Below are 19,564 nucleotides of genomic sequence, written 5' to 3'. Positions count from 1 at the left end.
TTATATTTTATTTTCATTGATATTACAGTCTAAATACGAGTACAAAGCAATTTGTATTACAAATGCATCTGTTGCAGCGATATTTAACATTATAAACGTTAAATATCTAGCGCTATAATTTGCAATATATGTAATTTATAGCGCCTTTCTAATTTACTTTTCAATTTTTATTACGTAATTTCCAGTGCTATCAATATTTTACAAAATAAAAGTATTTTTTCGATAAAAACTCAAAGCATTTCTATATTAAAAAAGCGAGAGAGAAAACACTAAAGCGTGCGAGAGAGACAGCTACTGTTTGACGATGAGATCATCATTGCCCCTCTTGCCGCTCGCCCCGCTCAACATTTGTCCCTCTTGCCGCTCGCCCCGCTCAGCATTTGCCCCTCTTGCCGCTCGCCCCACACAGCATTAGCCCCTCTTGCCCCTCGTCCCTCTTTGCGCATGAGGTAATCTTCTCTCTATAGATCTTGATTTTGTCAGCCCCGTTCTAGAATTTTCATTTTATCACATTGCCTGCCGAACAGATTTTTTACAATGGCTTAGTTTACATCGTGCACTTTTTACGCGTATCAGGTACTATATTCGTACAAAATTCGTACTAAATATTTAGTACGTATGTAAACGCTGCCAGATCAATTTGGTACGAGCGTATCAAGCAGGAGTATTGTACTAAACTGATACGCGTATCAAATGATAAAAATGATGATGTAAACGCACGAAACGCATTTTGGGAAGAATCTAGCATTGAGCATAACCTCAATTAAAACCGGTATTATCATTAACCTTTGGTCTTTCTCAAACGATATTATATTAAAATGTCTTATAGAAAAGGAATAAATGGGGGAGAAGATTACTTATCGTAATCATTATGCGTCTTTTTCGATTATATTGTAAATTTTAATACATTTAATATTTAATACATTTAAAACCTGGCCATACACTTTTACATACAATTATTATTCATATTTTCTCGTTTTTATTCAAATAAATAATGTACTTTACTTACCAAACAAGAATAAATTCGAGCGAATTGTAATTCCAAATATCACCACTAGAAGGCAATCGACATGAATTATATTCATATTATTTTTTTTCCTTTAGTACGTTCGATGTAAACGCATCCGTACTAAAACATTGGTGCGCACCAAACTTAATACACGTCCTAACGTTTTGACGATGTAAACCACGGACTAAGGAATAGAGGGACTGAGTCTAAAGTCCTAGTTTCGGCGAGAGGGGATGGTAATTCAAGCGTGCGGGGGGGACTGCTTTCCGCCATATTGATGTAGCGATTCTCACACAGAGATTCTGTGTCTGTACATGGTTACACTCGTGTAATGGTGCCACTAGGCATAACGAGTGACAAGCGTAAAGAGATTAGGCGGTTTTATTATTGTTGTACTATAAATTTTATAAAATACTTTAACTTTTATTACTCTGGGGCTCTGCATACAGTAGACAAAATATTAGAAATAGCAATAAACATTTAATATTAAAAAGAGAAATTATTTTACATCTAACAAGAGAATAAAATATATTAATTAGTTCCAATTCTTATTTCTTAATTCATGCATTAATTTTTTCTATTCTTTTTATTTTTAAAATAAATAATTCCAATTTCTTATTTCTAATATTTAATAATTATTTCTATTTCTATTTCCTATTTTGTTTATTGTGCGCAGGACAATCTGACTTTCATTTCTCACACATACGCAAATAGTGAGTTCTATGTGTGGTGATTACTAAACGAATATGGCGGGCCCCCCCCCCCCCCGCCGCAAACGTGCTCCCACGGTACAGCTTGTGCTCCGTCCCTCTATTCCTTAGTCCGTGATGTAAACTAGATCTATATTTTATTTTATTGACAGAGGCAATGCAATGACATCATTAATCACTTCTAAATTGATTTAAATTTGTCCAATTAAAAGAATTAATAGAAAAGTGTTTTTAATGAACATACTTTTTTTCAAATCTTATACAATATTTGCGATATAACTTTTTCACATATTAACGTTAAATCACAACTTTTTATTTTGTTTTTAATTATGCAAAACTTTATTCAATTTTTTAATTATATCTTTTTAAAATACATTTTAATATTTACATATTTTCAGAATATAGAATATACACGATTTTACATAAGATCACATTGGAAAACACGTCTTATTTTCTTTTACAGATGTAAACCACTATTATCTTCATATAATTCTATATTTATTACATATTACAATTGGATATCTGCGAGTTATAAAGAAAGTAATATATATAAAGAAAAAGAGAAAATATATATAGAACATATATCGCTTTGTAAATGCCTACATATGACTAAAAATACGGTATGGTTTTGTGAAGGGGTAGTAATTTTCTTGCTTATAATCGCGCAAAGAACGGTACCATTAAAAAGCATAAAAAGATTGTGGGAAATAATAACACTTTTATTAAATCTATTGCTCTTTGCGATGATTATATTATAAGTGGCGACGTGTGAGTATTTATTTATGAACTGTATTTTATGTTTATTTCTTTTTTTTATTTTTGACAAAAATTTTTGCAGACATGGTATTATTAAACACTGGGGAATTGAATCGAAGAAGGATAAAAGAAATGATCTTAAATATTCAGAAATACATAATGTAAATCAACGAATTGATCTCATAGACGCAACATCACAACACATTATAACTGGTTCTGATAATTTAATAAAGGTAAGATTCAAGAGAAATTGTAATAATGCTATGTTAATGTAGTATATAAAAAGTTTGTTTTTGCGTAGATACTAAAATATACAGACGATAAAAAAGGTTGTACGGAAGAAAAGGAAATATTTTGTGAAGTCAACGCGGAACGACCTGAAGACGATTCTTTATACGATTTTTCTGTGGAATCAATCTCATTTGATCCTATAGAAACAAAATTTGCTGCTAGTTCCTATGATTATTATCAATCATCGTTCTTTCTAATTTATGATATTGAAAAAGGGTAAGTTATATTTCAATTAATTATTCAGTTTCTACAAATGTTTGATTAAACATTGACTATGTTTAAACAGACACTATTATATGATTCGATTTAATAACATTTTTAATTATAATTTACAAGGACGGTTTGATAATCCAAAAATTCTAAAAAATCTGAAATTGCAGTATTATCATATATAAACCTAATCAAAAAGCTATTTCTTGTTTTGGCAAAAAATAATTCTAGAGGGGGAAATATTCTGCAAAAAATCAGATTTTTTTAAAGAGTGTTTCCATTCCTAGAATTATTTTTTAGTTAAAACAAAAAATAGCTTTTCGATTAGGTTCATATGTATTATATTTCTGTAAAGTTTCAGATTTTTTAGAATTTTCGGGTTATCAAACCTTCCTTGTTAGTGAGTACTAAGCTATATATACAGGATAAAACACTGAATTGCTTGTCGCGAGAGAGAACTACATGTCGTGTATTTCTATCCTTTTACATACAGTCAAGTTCGAAACTTTTGACTGTGTTTGGCGTTGTAGATACTAAGGCACTAGATATGTAGGTATTCTCATCCGCCATTTTGGTTCCTATTAGATGGAGAATTATAGCGTATACAGGGTGACACTTAAAGACTGCCCACTAAGTACATAGCGTTATTCCTTGCCAAAAAATGAGTCGAAAAAAGTCCTGAATCATTTTTAATAATTGACGTGTTACACATGTACGCTATACTATACTATATACGCTATAATTCTCCATCTAGTAGGAACCAAAATGGCGGATGAGAATACCTACATATCTAGTGCCTTACTATTAGTCGAGAGTAGACGAGATAGAAAGAGAAATCCGGTACCGAGACACTGCCTTGTCTGACCGTTTTGTCGAATGGAGGGGGTAGCCTGTGCTCGTTCCAGTCTTATAGCGTTTTCGATTATACAGGATTTGAACGACCCAGGGTTGATCAATCACTATTTTACTATAAATGCAAGTCTTTCATTGGTGGAGAGGTTGCAATGACGTCATTAACCAACCCTGGGTCGTTCAAATCCTGTATAATCGAAAACGCTATTAGAACATATATACTGGAAGGGGCATAGCTGACTTGCCGTTGTCCTCAACATCTATCTATCCTTGTCTGTACATTTTATTGCAATACGAATGCGTTGATTATGTGATGTGTGTGATGACAAACTAGACAAGCTTATCTATGAAAAGCCTTCCAATATAATCTAGTCTAAAGAAATAATCATAAAAAAGTATACAAAACTAATACTATTTAAACATCAATAAAGTTTTTAAATATTTTTTTTATTATTTATTATAATAATTTTTATTGTACTGGTTACTATATATACAAGATATAATTAAAATAAGATAACAAACTTTAGAGGAGCGAGAATATTACATAATGGGCGGTATTCATAGTCCGTTCTTATATTCAAGATCGTCTTAAGCACGAACTTATATTCGCTCTCTTCGTCAGACACAATCTATGTGTGACGAAGAGAGCGAATATAAGTCCGTGCTTAAGACGATTTTAAATATAAGAACGGACTATGAATACCGCCCAATAATAAATATTACTTTTTTATTTTTTATTAATAATATATATTTTATATCAGTAACAGTGGGTTTGACGGACATATGTTGATGTCAAATTTTTTTTCATGTTTGGTCTCGCTCCTCAAAGTTTGTTATCTTATTTTAGTTCATCCTGTACATCCTGTATATAATTATTGTTCATTACAGTATTTGTTTTTGGTTATGTGCATCATTATTTTTATTTTATTTTGCAAGACTATTATTACATATTACTACATATTATTATATATAATTTATAATATATTGCAATTATATTATAATATAACTTAAAGAATAAATTGTTATAATCAAATTTTCAAATGCCTTCCACCTATTTTAAATCTTTCTACTTTCAATTTAAGCGGTTATTCATTCGCGCAAGCGCATTGACCGATTTCGTACAGACAAGGATAGATAGATGTAGGGGACACTTTTGTTATGTGTATTTAGGTAGGCTATGCCCCTTCCAGTATATATGTTCTAAGAACGCAACCATAGTTCAATGGATCATGTACATACTGAATTTGGATGCTGGGAGAAACGAAACTCAGCACCAGTAAATTTCACTGCTGCCAACTGAATTATTTTTACTTGCAGTAATCAAACCTATTTTTGAACACACTAATAAATAGTATGCATAAATAGCAGATATGGCGTAGCTTCTAAAGATGGCAAATTTTTAATATTTTACGTTACTGCATCACTATTTTATCCAAAATTTTATAAGAGAAAAGTTTGCCATTGTTTAATTTATTATTTGTCGTTAACATAATTATTAAAAATTATATAAAAATATAATCAGATATTCAGAATTTTCACCAGAAATGACAAGATGTGCAAGAAACGTGGTTAATCTAAAAAGCAGTGGTGAATATTTATTATGTCAAAAAGAATGTTGTATTCAAATGGAAAGTTAAAAATTTTATTGTATATTGTTATAGCCTATAATCAAACAGGACAGGGATATTTCGAGCAATTAGTGGCGTACAATTCAATGAACTCGCATCTACGACGGATTTTGTTAGCAAAGAGTACGATCGACACAAGAAATAAAAATTATTTATTGAAAAAAAATCAACGATGTAAGGTGCAAGATGCTGACAATAAAAAAACATATTTGCACCCGGAAGTGATAGATGATGTGATTGAAAAATTGGCTTATGATACTCGACATCATCCAATGGTAAAGCTTAGCTTAATATTAGCATATTCAAATTTGTAACAAGTAAGGATTTCAGCAATTATTAAACTTTGTTGTTATTTTATCAAAAAATGTTAGTCTATCTGCTTGAAGCTAATAAACTATTATTTTTAATCATTTTAAATTACTTTTAAATTTTGATGCAGGATGTATTGAGAATGAATTTCAATTTGAAACATCCGGATTGTTGCAATAATTTAAATCGTCATCAATCAAGAATTTGCGGTAATCACACATATTATGAAGAAAATGATCAAACAGGCCATCGACAACGATTAATGTCAAAGAATGAAAGAACAATGTCACCAATGACATCACGTTCGGCAAGACACAAAAAGCTAGCACCAAATTTTGTTTGTGGAAAAGAACTAAAATCAATGCGGAAAGATCCTCGTACAATCAATCTATCAACGTATTATTCGCAATGGAGGTAGGCTTGTATATATAAGCAATTTAAAAGTTTTCACAATTTAAATAATTTAATACTTTATTTAATATTATTTATTTAGAGCATAAATTAACATCTTAAATGGCATTATTTTCTTTTCTTTGCTCCCTAGAAAATGTAGACATGAAAAAGATCCGCTTTTTGTTTCTTGTACAACTACTACCTTAGATTCATCAATGTTTAAATCAGAATCACAATCTCTAATACAAGAAACGGACAATCATCGTTTAACATCCTTAAGTGCTTCACAAAGTTACGACGATCTAAATTACGATGACAAAACCATTAACCATTACATTGTTTCAAAACAATGCTCATCCAAGAAGGAAGAAGAAAAGAAATATATTAAGTTTGTCTATGACATCACCAAAGAGATAATGCAGAAAGGTCTTTACACTGATAAAGAGCTGCAAGATGTTTTTAAGAAGCATATCGAGCGATATAAAGGAATCCTAAACATGGTATAAATACAACATTATTGTAAATATGAAAAATGTTTCAACATATTGTCTCTCTCTTCTCTCATGATTTAAAATTACCTGTCTCTCTCAACATTTATTGCAATGCTTTTAAATCAATCTTATTTTTTACAATATAAATTACAAAATCTTTTTTGCAAGCTTGTTTTACTTTGTCCTAGAATAAAATGCTTTACGAGATCTACCAGTTGAAGATCTCGTTAAATATAGTGGATTCGGATACGGACGATGAGCTGGAGGATCTTGTACATGCGCAAAAACTGTTGAGCATATCCGAAATCAGGCCGCCTACACCACCGAAGGTACTGGACGAGAACAAAGTGATGGAAAAGTTGGAGTCTTATAAAAAAATGATGGAAGCTGAAAGCAGACCTTTGAGCACTACTGGCAAATCAGTTACAATAGTCGATGCAAATCCCGAGTTGTTTGTTACAGAGAGAGACGTGTTGATTTCATTGATAGAAGTGGGTATAGATCCTAAACAGGCCCAACATATTTGTAAGAATCTGCTGCAGAGGAGCAAAGATACGGCTCTCGCCGGAACGGTAAGGTAATTACTGAAAGATCTTATTGTCCGGAAGACAACGTTCGATATTTCTTTCTAGGTGCAGGTAGGCGCAGAGGCTTATCTTCTCGATTTGGAGGTAGACAATTTGGAAAAGCTACGAGATAACAATGTAAGCACTTCTCCCGGAGCTGAAACAATCGAAAATATCCACGATTCTATCGTTGATTTAGCAAAGTCTTCGGTAAAACAAGAAGTTAGCCCTTCAATGTTAAATCTCACAGCTGTACAAAATGAAACAATAGAAATAAAAAAGAAGACTGAATCTCAGAATACGGCCGAAGGTGACGATAAGATGAAAAGTGATAAAGTTGAATCATAAACATGACAATTATATTTCTGTTTACATTAACAGAATATTTTTATTGTTCAAAAATATTCTTTTCTATTTCCATTGGTAAAAAACCATTCTTTTTCAATCAACGTTTGTTACAATGTCGCCTTTGTATTTATTGTTATTGAACAACTTATTGTATTAGCAGCAAAATAAATAAATGTGCAAATTTTTGTTCATGTAGAACAATGCAATTTGTTCATTGTCTGATAGTGGTGATATTAATAATTTATAATACGGAAAACATAGTATGCATGTATGATTATCTCATTCATATACATTTCTTTTATTATATATAGTTTCATAAAAGGTCTGTGACGCTTTTAGGTCATGTCATTTATAGAATCTCCGCTGAATTACTAACAAAAATAAAATATGCATATAATGAAAGTCTTGTACATTTACACATGTACGTACGTATACAATGTTCTTGTACATATCTATGTACAGATATACAAATGTTTTGCGTTTGTACAATAAGAAATTACACGATACATCATCATGATAAATGATATATCTCTAATGTATAAATTACATGCACAGTGCAATTTAAATTAATACAGAGGATAAAATAGTTGCATATAATTTTTCATCTTTTGTTTTGTTTATATATTTACAGCTACTGGCACTGTACTTGCGCATTTCATTTTGTACATATTTTTCTTTCCTTTCATTCAACATACGGCTATTTAACTTGGAGATGGTAACTGGAAAATATGTGTACTTCATTTGGCATCTATTTGCGACAAAATTCAATAAGTAAATAAGTCAATGCAACGCAGATTCTCATTGTTTGCGCAAAAACTAAAGAATGTTAATATCTAATGTTATCAAAATAATTTGCATTTACTTTTGAGCTGCACTTCCGCTACATTCACTACATTTAATTATATGCAGAATTATATTGCGTTGAATTCTCAATATAACTAGACACATATGAAAGTTTTGCAAAAATTTCCGAATTATATGGACTCTGTCCGATATTATGACAACTTAATATTATGAATAATATGAAAACTTAAACATCTTAATGTCTATAAGTAAATTAATATATTAAATTTTGAATACGTATCACTTGCATCGCCTACATCTGAGTGCATAAAAATCATATGCATAAAAATATACGTTCAAAAAAAAAAAAAAGAAAAAACGAAAAAAAGAAACATAATGCTTAAACACAACAGTAAATAAAATTTTAATAAACCTCACTTAGCAAAATAGTAACCCTTTAAAAATATTGAGTCGACTGTTCATGGCGTTAGAACGAATTAGTATCACGCAGATCTTTTCATTAACTACCGTCAGATGCATTTGATGAACAGTCTTCGAGTTCCGGTGCATTTGGACCTCTGTCCAATATGCGCATAATTTCTGTTGCATGTCTTATTATAAAATCTGGCTTGGGATCATCACCCAAGAGACGAGGTTTATCCACAGTAGGTATCCACACGGTCCCGCCTAGTCCAGCTTCAATTCCACCTGCATAAATAGTTTTACAAAAACTCATTGTAATATGACACTTTTTTTGTCAGATATTTCTGTAAAGAGACAATTTTTGAATAAAATGAATAAAATGAATTTTGCTGACCCGAAATATCGGTCTCCAACTTGTCGCCGATCATAATGCATTCCTTCGGTCTCACGTTGAGCAAGTGACAAGCCTTGTGGAATATTTCCGCTTCCGGCTTCTCCCATGGCAGATCGCCGGATACTAAAATGATATCGAAGTACTGTTCCAGCGACAGCTTGTGTATCTTTTCCCACTGAGCGTTTGACGGGCCATTAGTGATCAAGCCCAGCACGTATTTCTTTCTCAATTGACGTAGCATGAACACCGTATTCGGTGTTAGTGCCATGTAATGGTATCTTAAATAGAGCCATCGTTCATAAACTTTTTTCGCTAGACGTGAATATTTGTCGCCGAGCGCTTTATTCCAGAGAATAGTACGCCAAGTGTCCAACGTGAGTGTTGCGTTGTCCGGACATTTTCTAAATTGCTTCAGATAAGCGGCTGTTATCTTGACGGCCGCATCTTCTGGGATATCGTATTCTCGCATCAATTCCTCAGCCAACTGTAGATAAATGCATTTTATAAAAATTCTTTTTAATAAGCATTCATTGTAGTGCAACGTTTTAATGATAAAGTATGATGAGTGAAGAATTGAAGAAAGAGATGAGTATGAAAGTAATTTCCACACTCAATAAAAATGTGCACAAATCGTAAAAGACCGTCTTATTCACATAAAAAAATAAAACGGTTTCTTTTTGTTAAAGAAAAAAAAGTAGAAAACGATCTTCTCTCTAACAGACAAGATGTAAAGTAAATGAAATGAAGACGAATATTGAATGTGGAGTTCATTAGTCAAAGAAGGTCTCAGGGCGACAGGGCACAGAGGTCAGTTAAGGATTTTTAGGGCACTTAATTCATTATTAATGATTACCTAGAAAATGCATTGATTCATTGAAATACTCGAGCCGATTAGTGGACACTCGAAGTGGCACCCGCGGACGTTGCTGTAATCACAACAAAATCAGTTGTGCCAACAACAACAACATTATATGTTATTTCCAAACCCTATAAGAGTTATGGCTGAAAGATTTCTGGATAATTCTAAAACATAAATTTGTCTTTGAAAAACGTTGGAATACAATTTATACATAACGCTACATAAAATTCATAATTGCCACGTGAAATCGGTTGCATCTGCTATCCAGTAATCTTTCTGCAATATCTTTGTTAAAAACAACTTTATTAAACGCTAAGCGTATCAATAATAGTGTGGATAAAATTGGTGATAAAATCAGAAAGCGAACGCTTAAAAAATTTATTCATTTTAATAGGAAACTGGTCTACAAAATCTTTGTCAAAGTGCTTCAAGATCATAATAATATTAACACAACAATCTTCAGAAGTAATAAAAAAAAAACATACTTGATTACAGCTCGTAAATTGCTCGTAGAATATGTTTACAAATTGTTAAAGCCCGATTTAAAAATCAGCGATGTTCGTATGCATAATTTGTAATCTCTTCCAAGCGAGACGCTCTTAGCTTTCCTGTTTGCCAGAAAACTATTTCCAGATGTGATGTAGTCTAAATTTACACTGGACTAACCGCGCATACGCCTTTCGAATATCATACAACGCAGAGAACACGTACAATAATAAATTCAATTCGCAAAATACTACGAAAGCTTTTTTCATGTATAAAAAAAGTTCAATTGATGCTTCCCTCAAAAATCGATTAATTCTCTCTATTGTTAATTTTACAAGAATAATTAATTCTATAAGAAATTTTGCTTAGTTTTTGTTTCTTAATATTGTTTGCACAAAACAAAAGCCAAAAGCTACACCGTAATATTTTTTCGTCTCTAATCGCCAAAGAGACGCTTTCCAAGTTCCATCATACGATGATTTCGACAGACGGTCAACGCGCCGTGTTTCTTCAGCACCGATGCGACACTGTCGTCGGCCTTCACCAAGTGACACAGCAAATCTTCGAAGGCGGACTTGACGTTCGGCTCCAAGCCACCAATCTTTACTCGCTTCAACGTCTCGATGATCTCCTCCACCCAACCAGATTCTACCGTAAATTGCGACAGCCAGGGTATCACTAGCAGTACACCAGCCATCGTCTGCATACCCAGGAACCAGAGTTCCATCAGTTCCATCCAGTGTTCCTTGTAGGACATGGAAACTACCAGCTCAGTAGGATCGTTGCTCTCGTCGATAATGTACGCGTCCCACAGAAACCTTATCGTAGCTTGGATGTATCGACATATCGAGAAATCGTTCTTCTTTATGCGTTTTGCCTGTTGCTTCATCAGCAACAAGCCCAAAACGGCCAGGTGACCGTGCAACACCAGATTTTCCGGAATCTGTTTCAGCTCTGGCAAATTATTGTAGATGAACTTCAGCAATGAGATGAACGTCGGCGATTCCTCCACCAGCTTCGTCTCCAGCACGGTGATATTCATCAAAACATTGCAGACAGATACCATTGCGGTTCTAGAATCTTTCATTTCTTCCAGAAGATGCAGATCCAGCTCCTCCACGCGATTGCCATCCTGAAGAACTTTCAAACGTTCCGATCTTGGTACCGGCGGCCTCTTGTAGTGCACGATTGTCCAGTGATAGGACAGACACTCGAACAGAACCTCGTCTTGCTTGTGTTGAAGGAGAATTTTCCTAGCAGCCTCTTCCACGGCCAAATAACATAGCGCGGGTAACAATAATCTCAATATATCAATCTCGCTCATCGGATCGTGAACGCTCGGTTCTCCGAACGACGTTCCTTCATCCGCTTTAGCTTTGGACTTGGCCTTCTCAGCCAATTTCCTATTTCGATGTGCGTAAAAGGTGTCGTTGGCCACTGTCAACACATACGGCAATACGGCGTAAACTTGAGGGCGCATGGCGCTTGTTTCTTGCGCTAGCCAAGCTGTAAGCACTCTTACAACGGCGCATACAAACATTTTTTCCTTCACATCCACCAATGTTTTCATCTTTGATACAGAGCTCAACAAACCAATGATAGCCGCGAAAGAACCTTTTAGAGCTGTGTATAAAGATTGTTTCTCCTTCTGCTCTAAATCTAGCTGATCTGTAACAATGTAGCTGATTGAAACCTCGAGAATAATAAAGCAAGCAGTGACCAAGTCGGCGTTGGCAAGTATAGTTTTGAGTTGCTTGTCCTCCAATTGCATTCTGACTTCGATCGCCGCTAATTGAATGAGCAATAAAAAGAATATTTTTGATTTTTCCTTATCAGATATGGCCCATTCCGCCCCCAGCAAATCTAATGTTACAGACGCGAACTTCAAAGCTGGATCTCGCTGCTTCTTGCCTATCTTCGATCCTAGAATATCGCTCAAACCCTTGTGAATGCTCAACGGCCAAGATTCATCCTTCACGGTTGTAGATATCACATCCTTTCTACAAGATTGTAACAAAGCTTGTAGAATAGCGCATAGCTCGAATTTTCTCTCTGTGTGATCAGTTTCAAAGTCCAAGGCTATTTTGTTGATTATTGCGTGGAAAGGAGCGATGTCCGTCGGATCCCAAGCTTCTGATCCAAATCTACTGACCAATGTGACTAGAATATTCAAAGCCTCATCTGTTTGAAAGCTTTTCTCTGCATATATATCGCACATCTTTGGAACTGCTCTCTGCTCAAGCAATGCCTTCTGTCCAGGAGGATGTTGGGCGATACATTGCAAGCAGCTGTAAGCTTCACTGACAATTATTAATGTGTCATCTGGTGCATCCTCATCAGCCTGAGACACTATTTCCAGGAGCGCTGAAATATGTCCTACCATGTCTGGATGAGAAGCTAGCTCGGGTTCTCTGCAAAATGCGGAAAGAATTGACAACGCCACTGATTTGTAGTCCACCTGCAGTGGACAATCACTTTTGGCAGACAGCAACTTCCTGAGGAATTTAGCTCCAATGGCTTCAAAAAGCATCTTCTTGGCAGCTGGCGTACAATCTTTGCCATTTACAAGTTTGGTGACCATGAACAGTGCAGCAAACTTCTCAGAGTCTGTGTCCACTGCTTTTAGTATGGCCACGCACTTTGTGACACTCTCTGAGACACTCATTGTTAGATTATTTTAGTAAAACAAGAAAAAAATGAATTGTCTTTATCGAAATTGGATGTGTATTTTATATTATTGCTCCGGTGCAATATATCGATGTCATCAATGTTGTCAAAACGTTGAGAATAAATTATAAAATTGTGTATGTTATTAGCAGGCGTTACCGGCTAGCGCGCACCGTCCGTCGCGTAGTATAATCGAGAGCTAACTGGCGGAGCTCCCAGAACAGTCCTCTTGCTACCTAGCCTTGCCCTTTGACACATTCACCAAGGTAACCAAAAATAACCATCGAATAACGCATACATGTATACACGTTCGCTTAGCATTTGCTCTGTTATTAAAACTGCGTCTTGTTGGGAATTCCGTCTCGTGAATAACCTTAAAATTATTTTACAACTTTTATCAATAATGTTGAAACAATATCATATACGAGTCAAATCGCTTACTTTCGTTTTTATTTAAAATAAAAATGTTGTACGTTCACCTAATGTTCTCTTTTAAATCAAGAGGTTAACAAAAGGTATTTTTTTACAATTCTTAAGTAGGACATCTCGATTCGATCCGTGCAAACTTCACGCCGCATTGCCCTTTATTCGTTTCTAGTTGCACTTTTCAGCACTTTTCGTACCAATAAATGCGCATCTACCTACGTATGATAGAAGTAGGTGAGAAATGCAATAAAGAAAATGCAGTTAAAAAATGAAAAATTGTCCTAGGAGTATGATAAACCGTGCAAGAATTCGGAGAAGGATGCGACGCTGAAAATAACCACAGCGTCGTAAAGAAAGCACGCTATATCAGGGAGTCGGCTCATATTACACGAGGGAGGGGGAAGGGGATAGGCGAACTGGCGACAGTGACTTCATTCTTGCAGTGCGAATAGGAACAGGTAGGAGAGCACGACTATCATGAGAACTGATGCGCGCGTGTACTCCCACAATCTCTTATAATAGCGATTAACTTCGAAACAAGCATGTCGAAAGAACGAATCTTGTCTCAAATTTCACATTGAGCTTGTAGGTTAGGAGCATACTCTTCGTACCTTACGACAAGTTTGATTGTCCGCCTTCCTGGTCTCCACAAGAGTATTATCCAAGTCGAAGAAGACAGCGTTTAAGGGCACGCTTGATAAAAAGGACTGCTGCTTGTATTGCTTCTGAAACGTAGTTTCCATTGCTATTTCTTAATGACAGTTACAATCAGTTACAATAATTGAGTGCGCTTATCTAGTACGGAAGAATATGTGCGTAATTTATATATAAAGTAAATTTAAGGCAAGGCTTTGGAAAAAGGTGACAACATGAAAGGAACCCTAGACAAAATGTCCTATCAAACTTAAAAAGAAAAGAGACAACCTAAGAACACTAGACAAAAATTCCTAACGCATTAAGAGAAAGATGACAACTTAAAAATGAGATTCCAAGCAAAATTCTCTAACAAATATTACGAACACATTTATAGATAGCTGTGCTGACAAATGCAAATGACGATCATTTCCATCACTCGATCCGTCGAGTATAAATTGTATGAAATATTTAGCAGTGTTTAGTGCTACGTGTTACTGTTTATGATATATACGATAGTGTTGTACAAATAATGTATAAAAGTTCTCATGTTTTTTAAGACTAATTTATACTGATCATCTTGCATAAAGAAAACATATTTATACAGATATTGTTGATGGATATACGATCAAGTGACGTGTAACATAATATGCATTTAGTGCGAATAGAACATACGGTGTAATAAGTCATCGATTATTTCAACAAGATGGATTTTGGCGCCTTGTTATCAGTCGCACAGAAAAATGAAACGAAAAAACAGGTTAATCTATATTGTCAATACATATTGCATATTTATCATTATACTTGAAAGTGTATAGTTAACATTGGAATAATTAGGTTATGTTAACTTTTTGATGTAAGTAATTTCTTTTAAAATATTATTTTTTAACAGACTGCTCCATGCTATCAAACAAAATTTGCACCACCAAAGAAACAGAGTAAACAGTCTAAAAATCTTTCTGATAATATCAAGAAATTTTTGGCTCGGAAAGAGGAAGAAGAAAAGCAGAAAGCTCTAGAAGAAAAAAGAAAGAAAGAGGTAATTTTATTAAAGTAAAATATATGATGAGGTATAATATATTGGTTTGCAAATAATCTACATAGAGTAGTTTATTGTAATCTATAAATGGATTGATCTTTGAAAGTATGATAAACAAAAAAGTAGCATATGCAATATACAAATAATATATACGAAAAATATTTACATACATCAATTACTTTTTTGTGTAATTGTCATTAAGATGTGTCATATTGAAAAACAATATTATCAATTACTTTTGCAAAAAAAACTGCCACTAATGAGCTTAGCCATTTACTATACTTGTGTATATTTTTCATGTATAACAATTTTTGGTTTACCCATTTTTGTTTTTTTTATGGTCCATCAGTGATTATTTTTCAAATATATTTTGTACTTTAAATTTAACCTTATATTAAAGAAGTTTTAATTGTTCTCTAGAATCTTTTAGCTTTACGGGATCACAAAACTCAAAGTCGCATAAATAAGCATTTGAAAGTGTGTAAAGCAGCGAATAAATCAGTGATTGCAGATGCAATTGACAGAGAAAATACAGCTATTACTATGGCAGGTAATATCATAGTTCCAAATGTATAATCAACTTTTATATTATGCTAATATATTTGTATAAAGGTTAAACAAAGTTTTGTTCTGTTTTACATTTTCATCTGAAGTATATTTAAGTACAATAAGCTATTATTGAAACAATGTTCGAATCAAATATAAAAATCAAGTTCCAATTATGCATAGAAGTTTACTTTTGTTTTGTACGTGAATTATTTGAAGTCATTATGCAATAGTTTATTTGCATAATAATATCATCATTAGTTTGATTAAAAAGAAACAGCTCTTATCTATAATGGGCAACATTTTTGCTCACAGGTTATAATATTTACAAGCAATGCATTATTTGTAAATCATCCCAAATCAAGGCAGAACAATTTGTACAACGGGGGATAATAAGACATTAATTAAGGTCAGCCATTTAATCCTAGAGTAGTCTGGAGATTTCATAAGCATGAAATATGTGCTACTGCAGTGCTTTATTGTATTTTTAAATTTGATTCAAAGAAATGTGGAGCTGTAATTTTATTTATGTTTGTTCTATTAATGTATACATATATGATGCTTTATTATTTCTCTCGGTTTTTTAATATTAATTTTTATGCGTTGTGCGTGCGTGCCTGCGTGTCTTGCCATATATATCTTCTAAAAAAATTTATATTATTTCTTATCATATCATACCATATTATATTATTAATATTTGTTTATTTACTCTAGATTTCTTAGTGTACTTCTGTTTCTCATAATTCCTATTAAAAGTAAGAATTAAAAATATTTTTATAATTCCATAAATTACATATTTAATTTGTTTTTTTTTTTTTTTTTACTTAATACTAATACTAATACTTTAATTGTAGTGTTGAATGCATATCATATTAATTTCATTCTTTTTTATACTAAACGTAATGATGATAGTATTAAATAAATAAGATATTCTTATTTTTTGATGTTCAATTTAAATTATCTGATATTGTTTTCTTATCCTTTTATGATATATTATATTTTTTGTGATTATATTTTTATATATTATTTATATCTATTTATATTTCATTCAATATTATTCCTTGATACTTATTTTTGAAAACTTTAAACATCTTGTACAAGTGTACAATAAATTTTTATGGCATTTGGAACTTTATTTTTATATAATGTTGAAATGATATCATCAATTGCTTGAAGTGATAATTCTTAAAATAAGTCTTCTAATGCATATATTGTGGTAAACAGTTATATTTATGTATCAAATATTATTTATAGGTCCTTCTCAGCCTGATGAAGATGATTATGGATATGAATCCCAAGCAGCATCTGCATTGTACACTCAGTGGATGAACAAATATAATAATAGTTCAACTTCAGAAAAGTTCATTTTTACCAATAGCGAAAAAAGAACAATAAAGGATATTGCATCTACAAAGGTACTGATCACTATTAATATGATTCAACCTCAATTTTAAGGAAATTATATATATATCTTATTTATTCTTTATACTCTTTACTTGATAATTACGCATTTTTTGTAGTATTGTATTTAAATAATTTTTTTTTTTTCACGATAGAAAAGAGTTTTTATCAACGGAAAATAAAAAATAATATAAAAATGCTATTCTATTAACAGTATAGAAGGAAAAGTTAATATATTTTATGTTATATTATTTTATAATTAAATATTATATGTTACAGGACAGAGTAAAGCAAGCTTTAAAGCAACAAGAACTTGAGGAAAGTAACGGGCATAGACGAAAGAGGAAATCATGCACTTTGGAGATAAAAGAAGCTAACATTGAAGAAAAAACACAGGACGATGGTGACGACGACATCAAAGAAGATATAAACGAAAAACCTAAGCAAAAGAAAAAACCACTGCCACCGCCTATGGGTTTTGCAGAACTCTTAAAGCTCGCAGAGAAGAAACAGTATGAACCTGTGGCTATAGAAGCTAAACCAAAAATTGAAGAAGAACGACTAATGACAAAACGTCAGAAGGAAGAATATATACAGGAAAAAGAAAGAAGAGCGCAACGAGAAAAGAAAGATACTGAAGTAAATAAAAAAACAAGCATTACCAATACACCCAGTAAATCTACTAAACCACAATTAAACAAAGTTCTTAAGAGTAACGAAAAATCTCAGATCTCAAATGCAACATCACCTAAAAGTATAACAGCTACTCCTAAAAGTATAACAGCTACTCCTAAAAGTATAACAGCTACTCCTAAAATTATAACAGCTACTTCTAAAAAGACAATAGACAAATTCAGTGACAAACATAGTGCGGAAAAATCTGTCTCAAATAAAAGCCCATCTAAGAATGATTTATTAGAAGAACGAAAAAAATTGGAAGCTGAAAAAAGAGAACTTGAAGAAATGCGACGCGCTATCGAGGAGGAAAAAAGGAAGTTGGCGCTAAGTAAAACTAAACAGGAAAATATTAAATCTCATTCTTCTAATAAAGTAATGGCTAAATTGAAAACTGTAGATAAACAAGTGCCAGCAAAGGATATAAAGCCACGGCAAAACCCATCTTCGGATTCAAAGTTATATTCGTCATTAATTAATAATAAACCAAAACAACTACTTCAATCCGACGATATATCCATGAAATTGAAAAAAGTTAAAAGACCACTTGTATCCAATAAACGTGAGTTTACTAGTAATTATATATCTTACAATTAAAGAATTTAATTGAAAGTCAAACAATTTATTTATACGAAATATTTTGAATCTTATAGGACGAATCTGTGACAATGGCAACGAGGACGACGAAGACTCAGATATGAATGATTTTATAGATGATGAACCAGAGGAAAACATAGAAGATTATAGTAAACATATTAGTGAAATATTCGGCTATGATAGAAGTAAATATAATTACATTGACGATGAAGATGATACTGCTATGGAAAGCAATTTTGCACAGCAGTTGAAAGAAGAATACAGGTCTGCCAAAATAGGTATATATTCATGATAACTCAACTAATATATTTTTTATATTTGTCCAAAATAAACTGGCACTCTTTATTATTAGCAATATTATTTTATTATATCATGTACGTGCAAAATGTATATAGAAATGTGATTAAAGTAGAAAATTGCGGAATGGTAGATTCAAACTGTAAAGTAGATAACAAGAATTTATGTTTTATGGAAGATATTTCACAATATAAAATTGTGAAATATTAAGATACTTACATTGAAGATACTTTATGTCGACTGAATCTTACTTAGTCTTGTCATGTTTAAATTCACTCGTGTACACAACATTACAATACAATAAAATAATATTGTCATAGAGTGCTAATCTGTTTTATTTGGATAATTATAAATATATATATAAAATATGTAAAGAGTTTATTAATGTAAAATTAAACATTTGTAGGAATTATGGAAGACTTGGAAGATATGCGTATGGAAGCAAAGCAGAAAAAGCAAAAAGCTTTTTTGAAACAGAAAGTCAAGAAATAACGTGAAATATTTTAGCTCTATACACAGGCGTGCGCGTTGTATGTATATTTATTTGTATCATCTACAATTTTGATATGTATTGAGCAATATATTCAAATTGATAAAGAATATATGAGAATGTTAATATGTTTTATTTAAACATTTTTCTTTTATAAAAGATAAAATATATTTTTTCTCCCTTCTTTTATTTCTAAATACATAAATATACGTTTATTATACCGAAAAGAAAAAAATTTATGAATCACTATCTTTTTTAAAATAATCAATTAAAGGTGCAGTAAAT

General features: G+C 32.6%; 4 protein-coding genes across 4 annotated transcripts; 2 read left to right on the top strand and 2 right to left on the bottom strand.

Annotated features, from left to right (window-relative positions):
- Nucleotides 1-5,140: 5,140 nt before the first annotated feature.
- LOC105674237 (uncharacterized) lies at nucleotides 5,141-7,764 on the top strand. The gene is made up of 6 exons (XM_012370426.2): nucleotides 5,141-5,415; nucleotides 5,490-5,731; nucleotides 5,896-6,179; nucleotides 6,310-6,658; nucleotides 6,838-7,221; nucleotides 7,282-7,764. Exons 1-6 carry the CDS (start codon nucleotides 5,373-5,375, stop codon nucleotides 7,561-7,563), a joined length of 1,584 nt encoding a protein of 527 aa, XP_012225849.1. The 5' UTR covers nucleotides 5,141-5,372; the 3' UTR covers nucleotides 7,564-7,764.
- Nucleotides 7,765-8,866: 1,102 nt separating this feature from the next.
- LOC105674238 (N-acylneuraminate-9-phosphatase) lies at nucleotides 8,867-9,632 on the bottom strand. Its single transcript, XM_012370427.2, has 2 exons — nucleotides 9,164-9,632; nucleotides 8,867-9,054 (listed from the first exon to the last, which is right to left on the bottom strand). Exons 1-2 carry the CDS (start codon nucleotides 9,630-9,632, stop codon nucleotides 8,867-8,869), a joined length of 657 nt encoding a protein of 218 aa, XP_012225850.2.
- Nucleotides 9,633-10,386: 754 nt separating this feature from the next.
- On the bottom strand, nucleotides 10,387-13,173 carry Neurochondrin (neurochondrin). The gene has a single exon (XM_012370424.2). It carries the CDS (start codon nucleotides 13,171-13,173, stop codon nucleotides 10,945-10,947), a length of 2,229 nt encoding a protein of 742 aa, XP_012225847.1. The 3' UTR covers nucleotides 10,387-10,944.
- A 1,170-nt stretch (nucleotides 13,174-14,343) lies between these two features.
- On the top strand, nucleotides 14,344-19,414 carry LOC105674235 (protein SPT2 homolog). Its single transcript, XM_012370425.2, has 7 exons — nucleotides 14,344-14,994; nucleotides 15,127-15,273; nucleotides 15,694-15,823; nucleotides 17,074-17,234; nucleotides 17,500-18,457; nucleotides 18,549-18,770; nucleotides 19,196-19,414. Exons 1-7 carry the CDS (start codon nucleotides 14,941-14,943, stop codon nucleotides 19,279-19,281), a joined length of 1,758 nt encoding a protein of 585 aa, XP_012225848.1. The 5' UTR covers nucleotides 14,344-14,940; the 3' UTR covers nucleotides 19,282-19,414.
- The last annotated feature ends 150 nt before the right edge of the window (nucleotides 19,415-19,564 follow it).

The sequence above is a fragment of the Linepithema humile genome, chromosome 7 (assembly GCF_040581485.1).
Source record: "Linepithema humile isolate Giens D197 chromosome 7, Lhum_UNIL_v1.0, whole genome shotgun sequence".
Taxonomy (NCBI): domain Eukaryota; kingdom Metazoa; phylum Arthropoda; class Insecta; order Hymenoptera; family Formicidae; genus Linepithema; species Linepithema humile.
The sequence above is the reverse complement of the archived record's forward strand: the minus strand, read 5'-3'. Positions and strand labels throughout refer to the sequence as shown.

Bases quoted from the DNA above. Each gene is read 5' to 3' on its own strand.
- Neurochondrin (XM_012370424.2), bottom strand. From the start codon at position 13,173: ATGAGTGTCTCAGAGAGTGTCACAAAGTGCGTGGCCATACTAAAAGCA.
- LOC105674235 (XM_012370425.2), top strand. From the start codon at position 14,941: ATGGATTTTGGCGCCTTGTTATCAGTCGCACAGAAAAATGAAACGAAA. The intron at 17,235-17,499 runs GTACTGATCACT...TATATGTTACAG, and splicing joins AGGATATTGCATCTACAAAG to GACAGAGTAAAGCAAGCTTT. The intron at 18,458-18,548 runs GTGAGTTTACTA...TGAATCTTATAG, and splicing joins ACCACTTGTATCCAATAAAC to GACGAATCTGTGACAATGGC.
- LOC105674237 (XM_012370426.2), top strand. From the start codon at position 5,373: ATGACAAGATGTGCAAGAAACGTGGTTAATCTAAAAAGCAGTG. The intron at 5,732-5,895 runs GTAAAGCTTAGC...ATTTTGATGCAG, and splicing joins ATACTCGACATCATCCAATG to GATGTATTGAGAATGAATTT. The intron at 7,222-7,281 runs GTAAGGTAATTA...ATTTCTTTCTAG, and splicing joins ATACGGCTCTCGCCGGAACG to GTGCAGGTAGGCGCAGAGGC.
- LOC105674238 (XM_012370427.2), bottom strand. From the start codon at position 9,632: ATGCGAGAATACGATATCCCAGAAGATGCGGCCGTCAAGATAACAGCC. The intron at 9,055-9,163 runs GTCAGCAAAATT...CTATTTATGCAG, and splicing joins GTTGGAGACCGATATTTCGG to GTGGAATTGAAGCTGGACTA.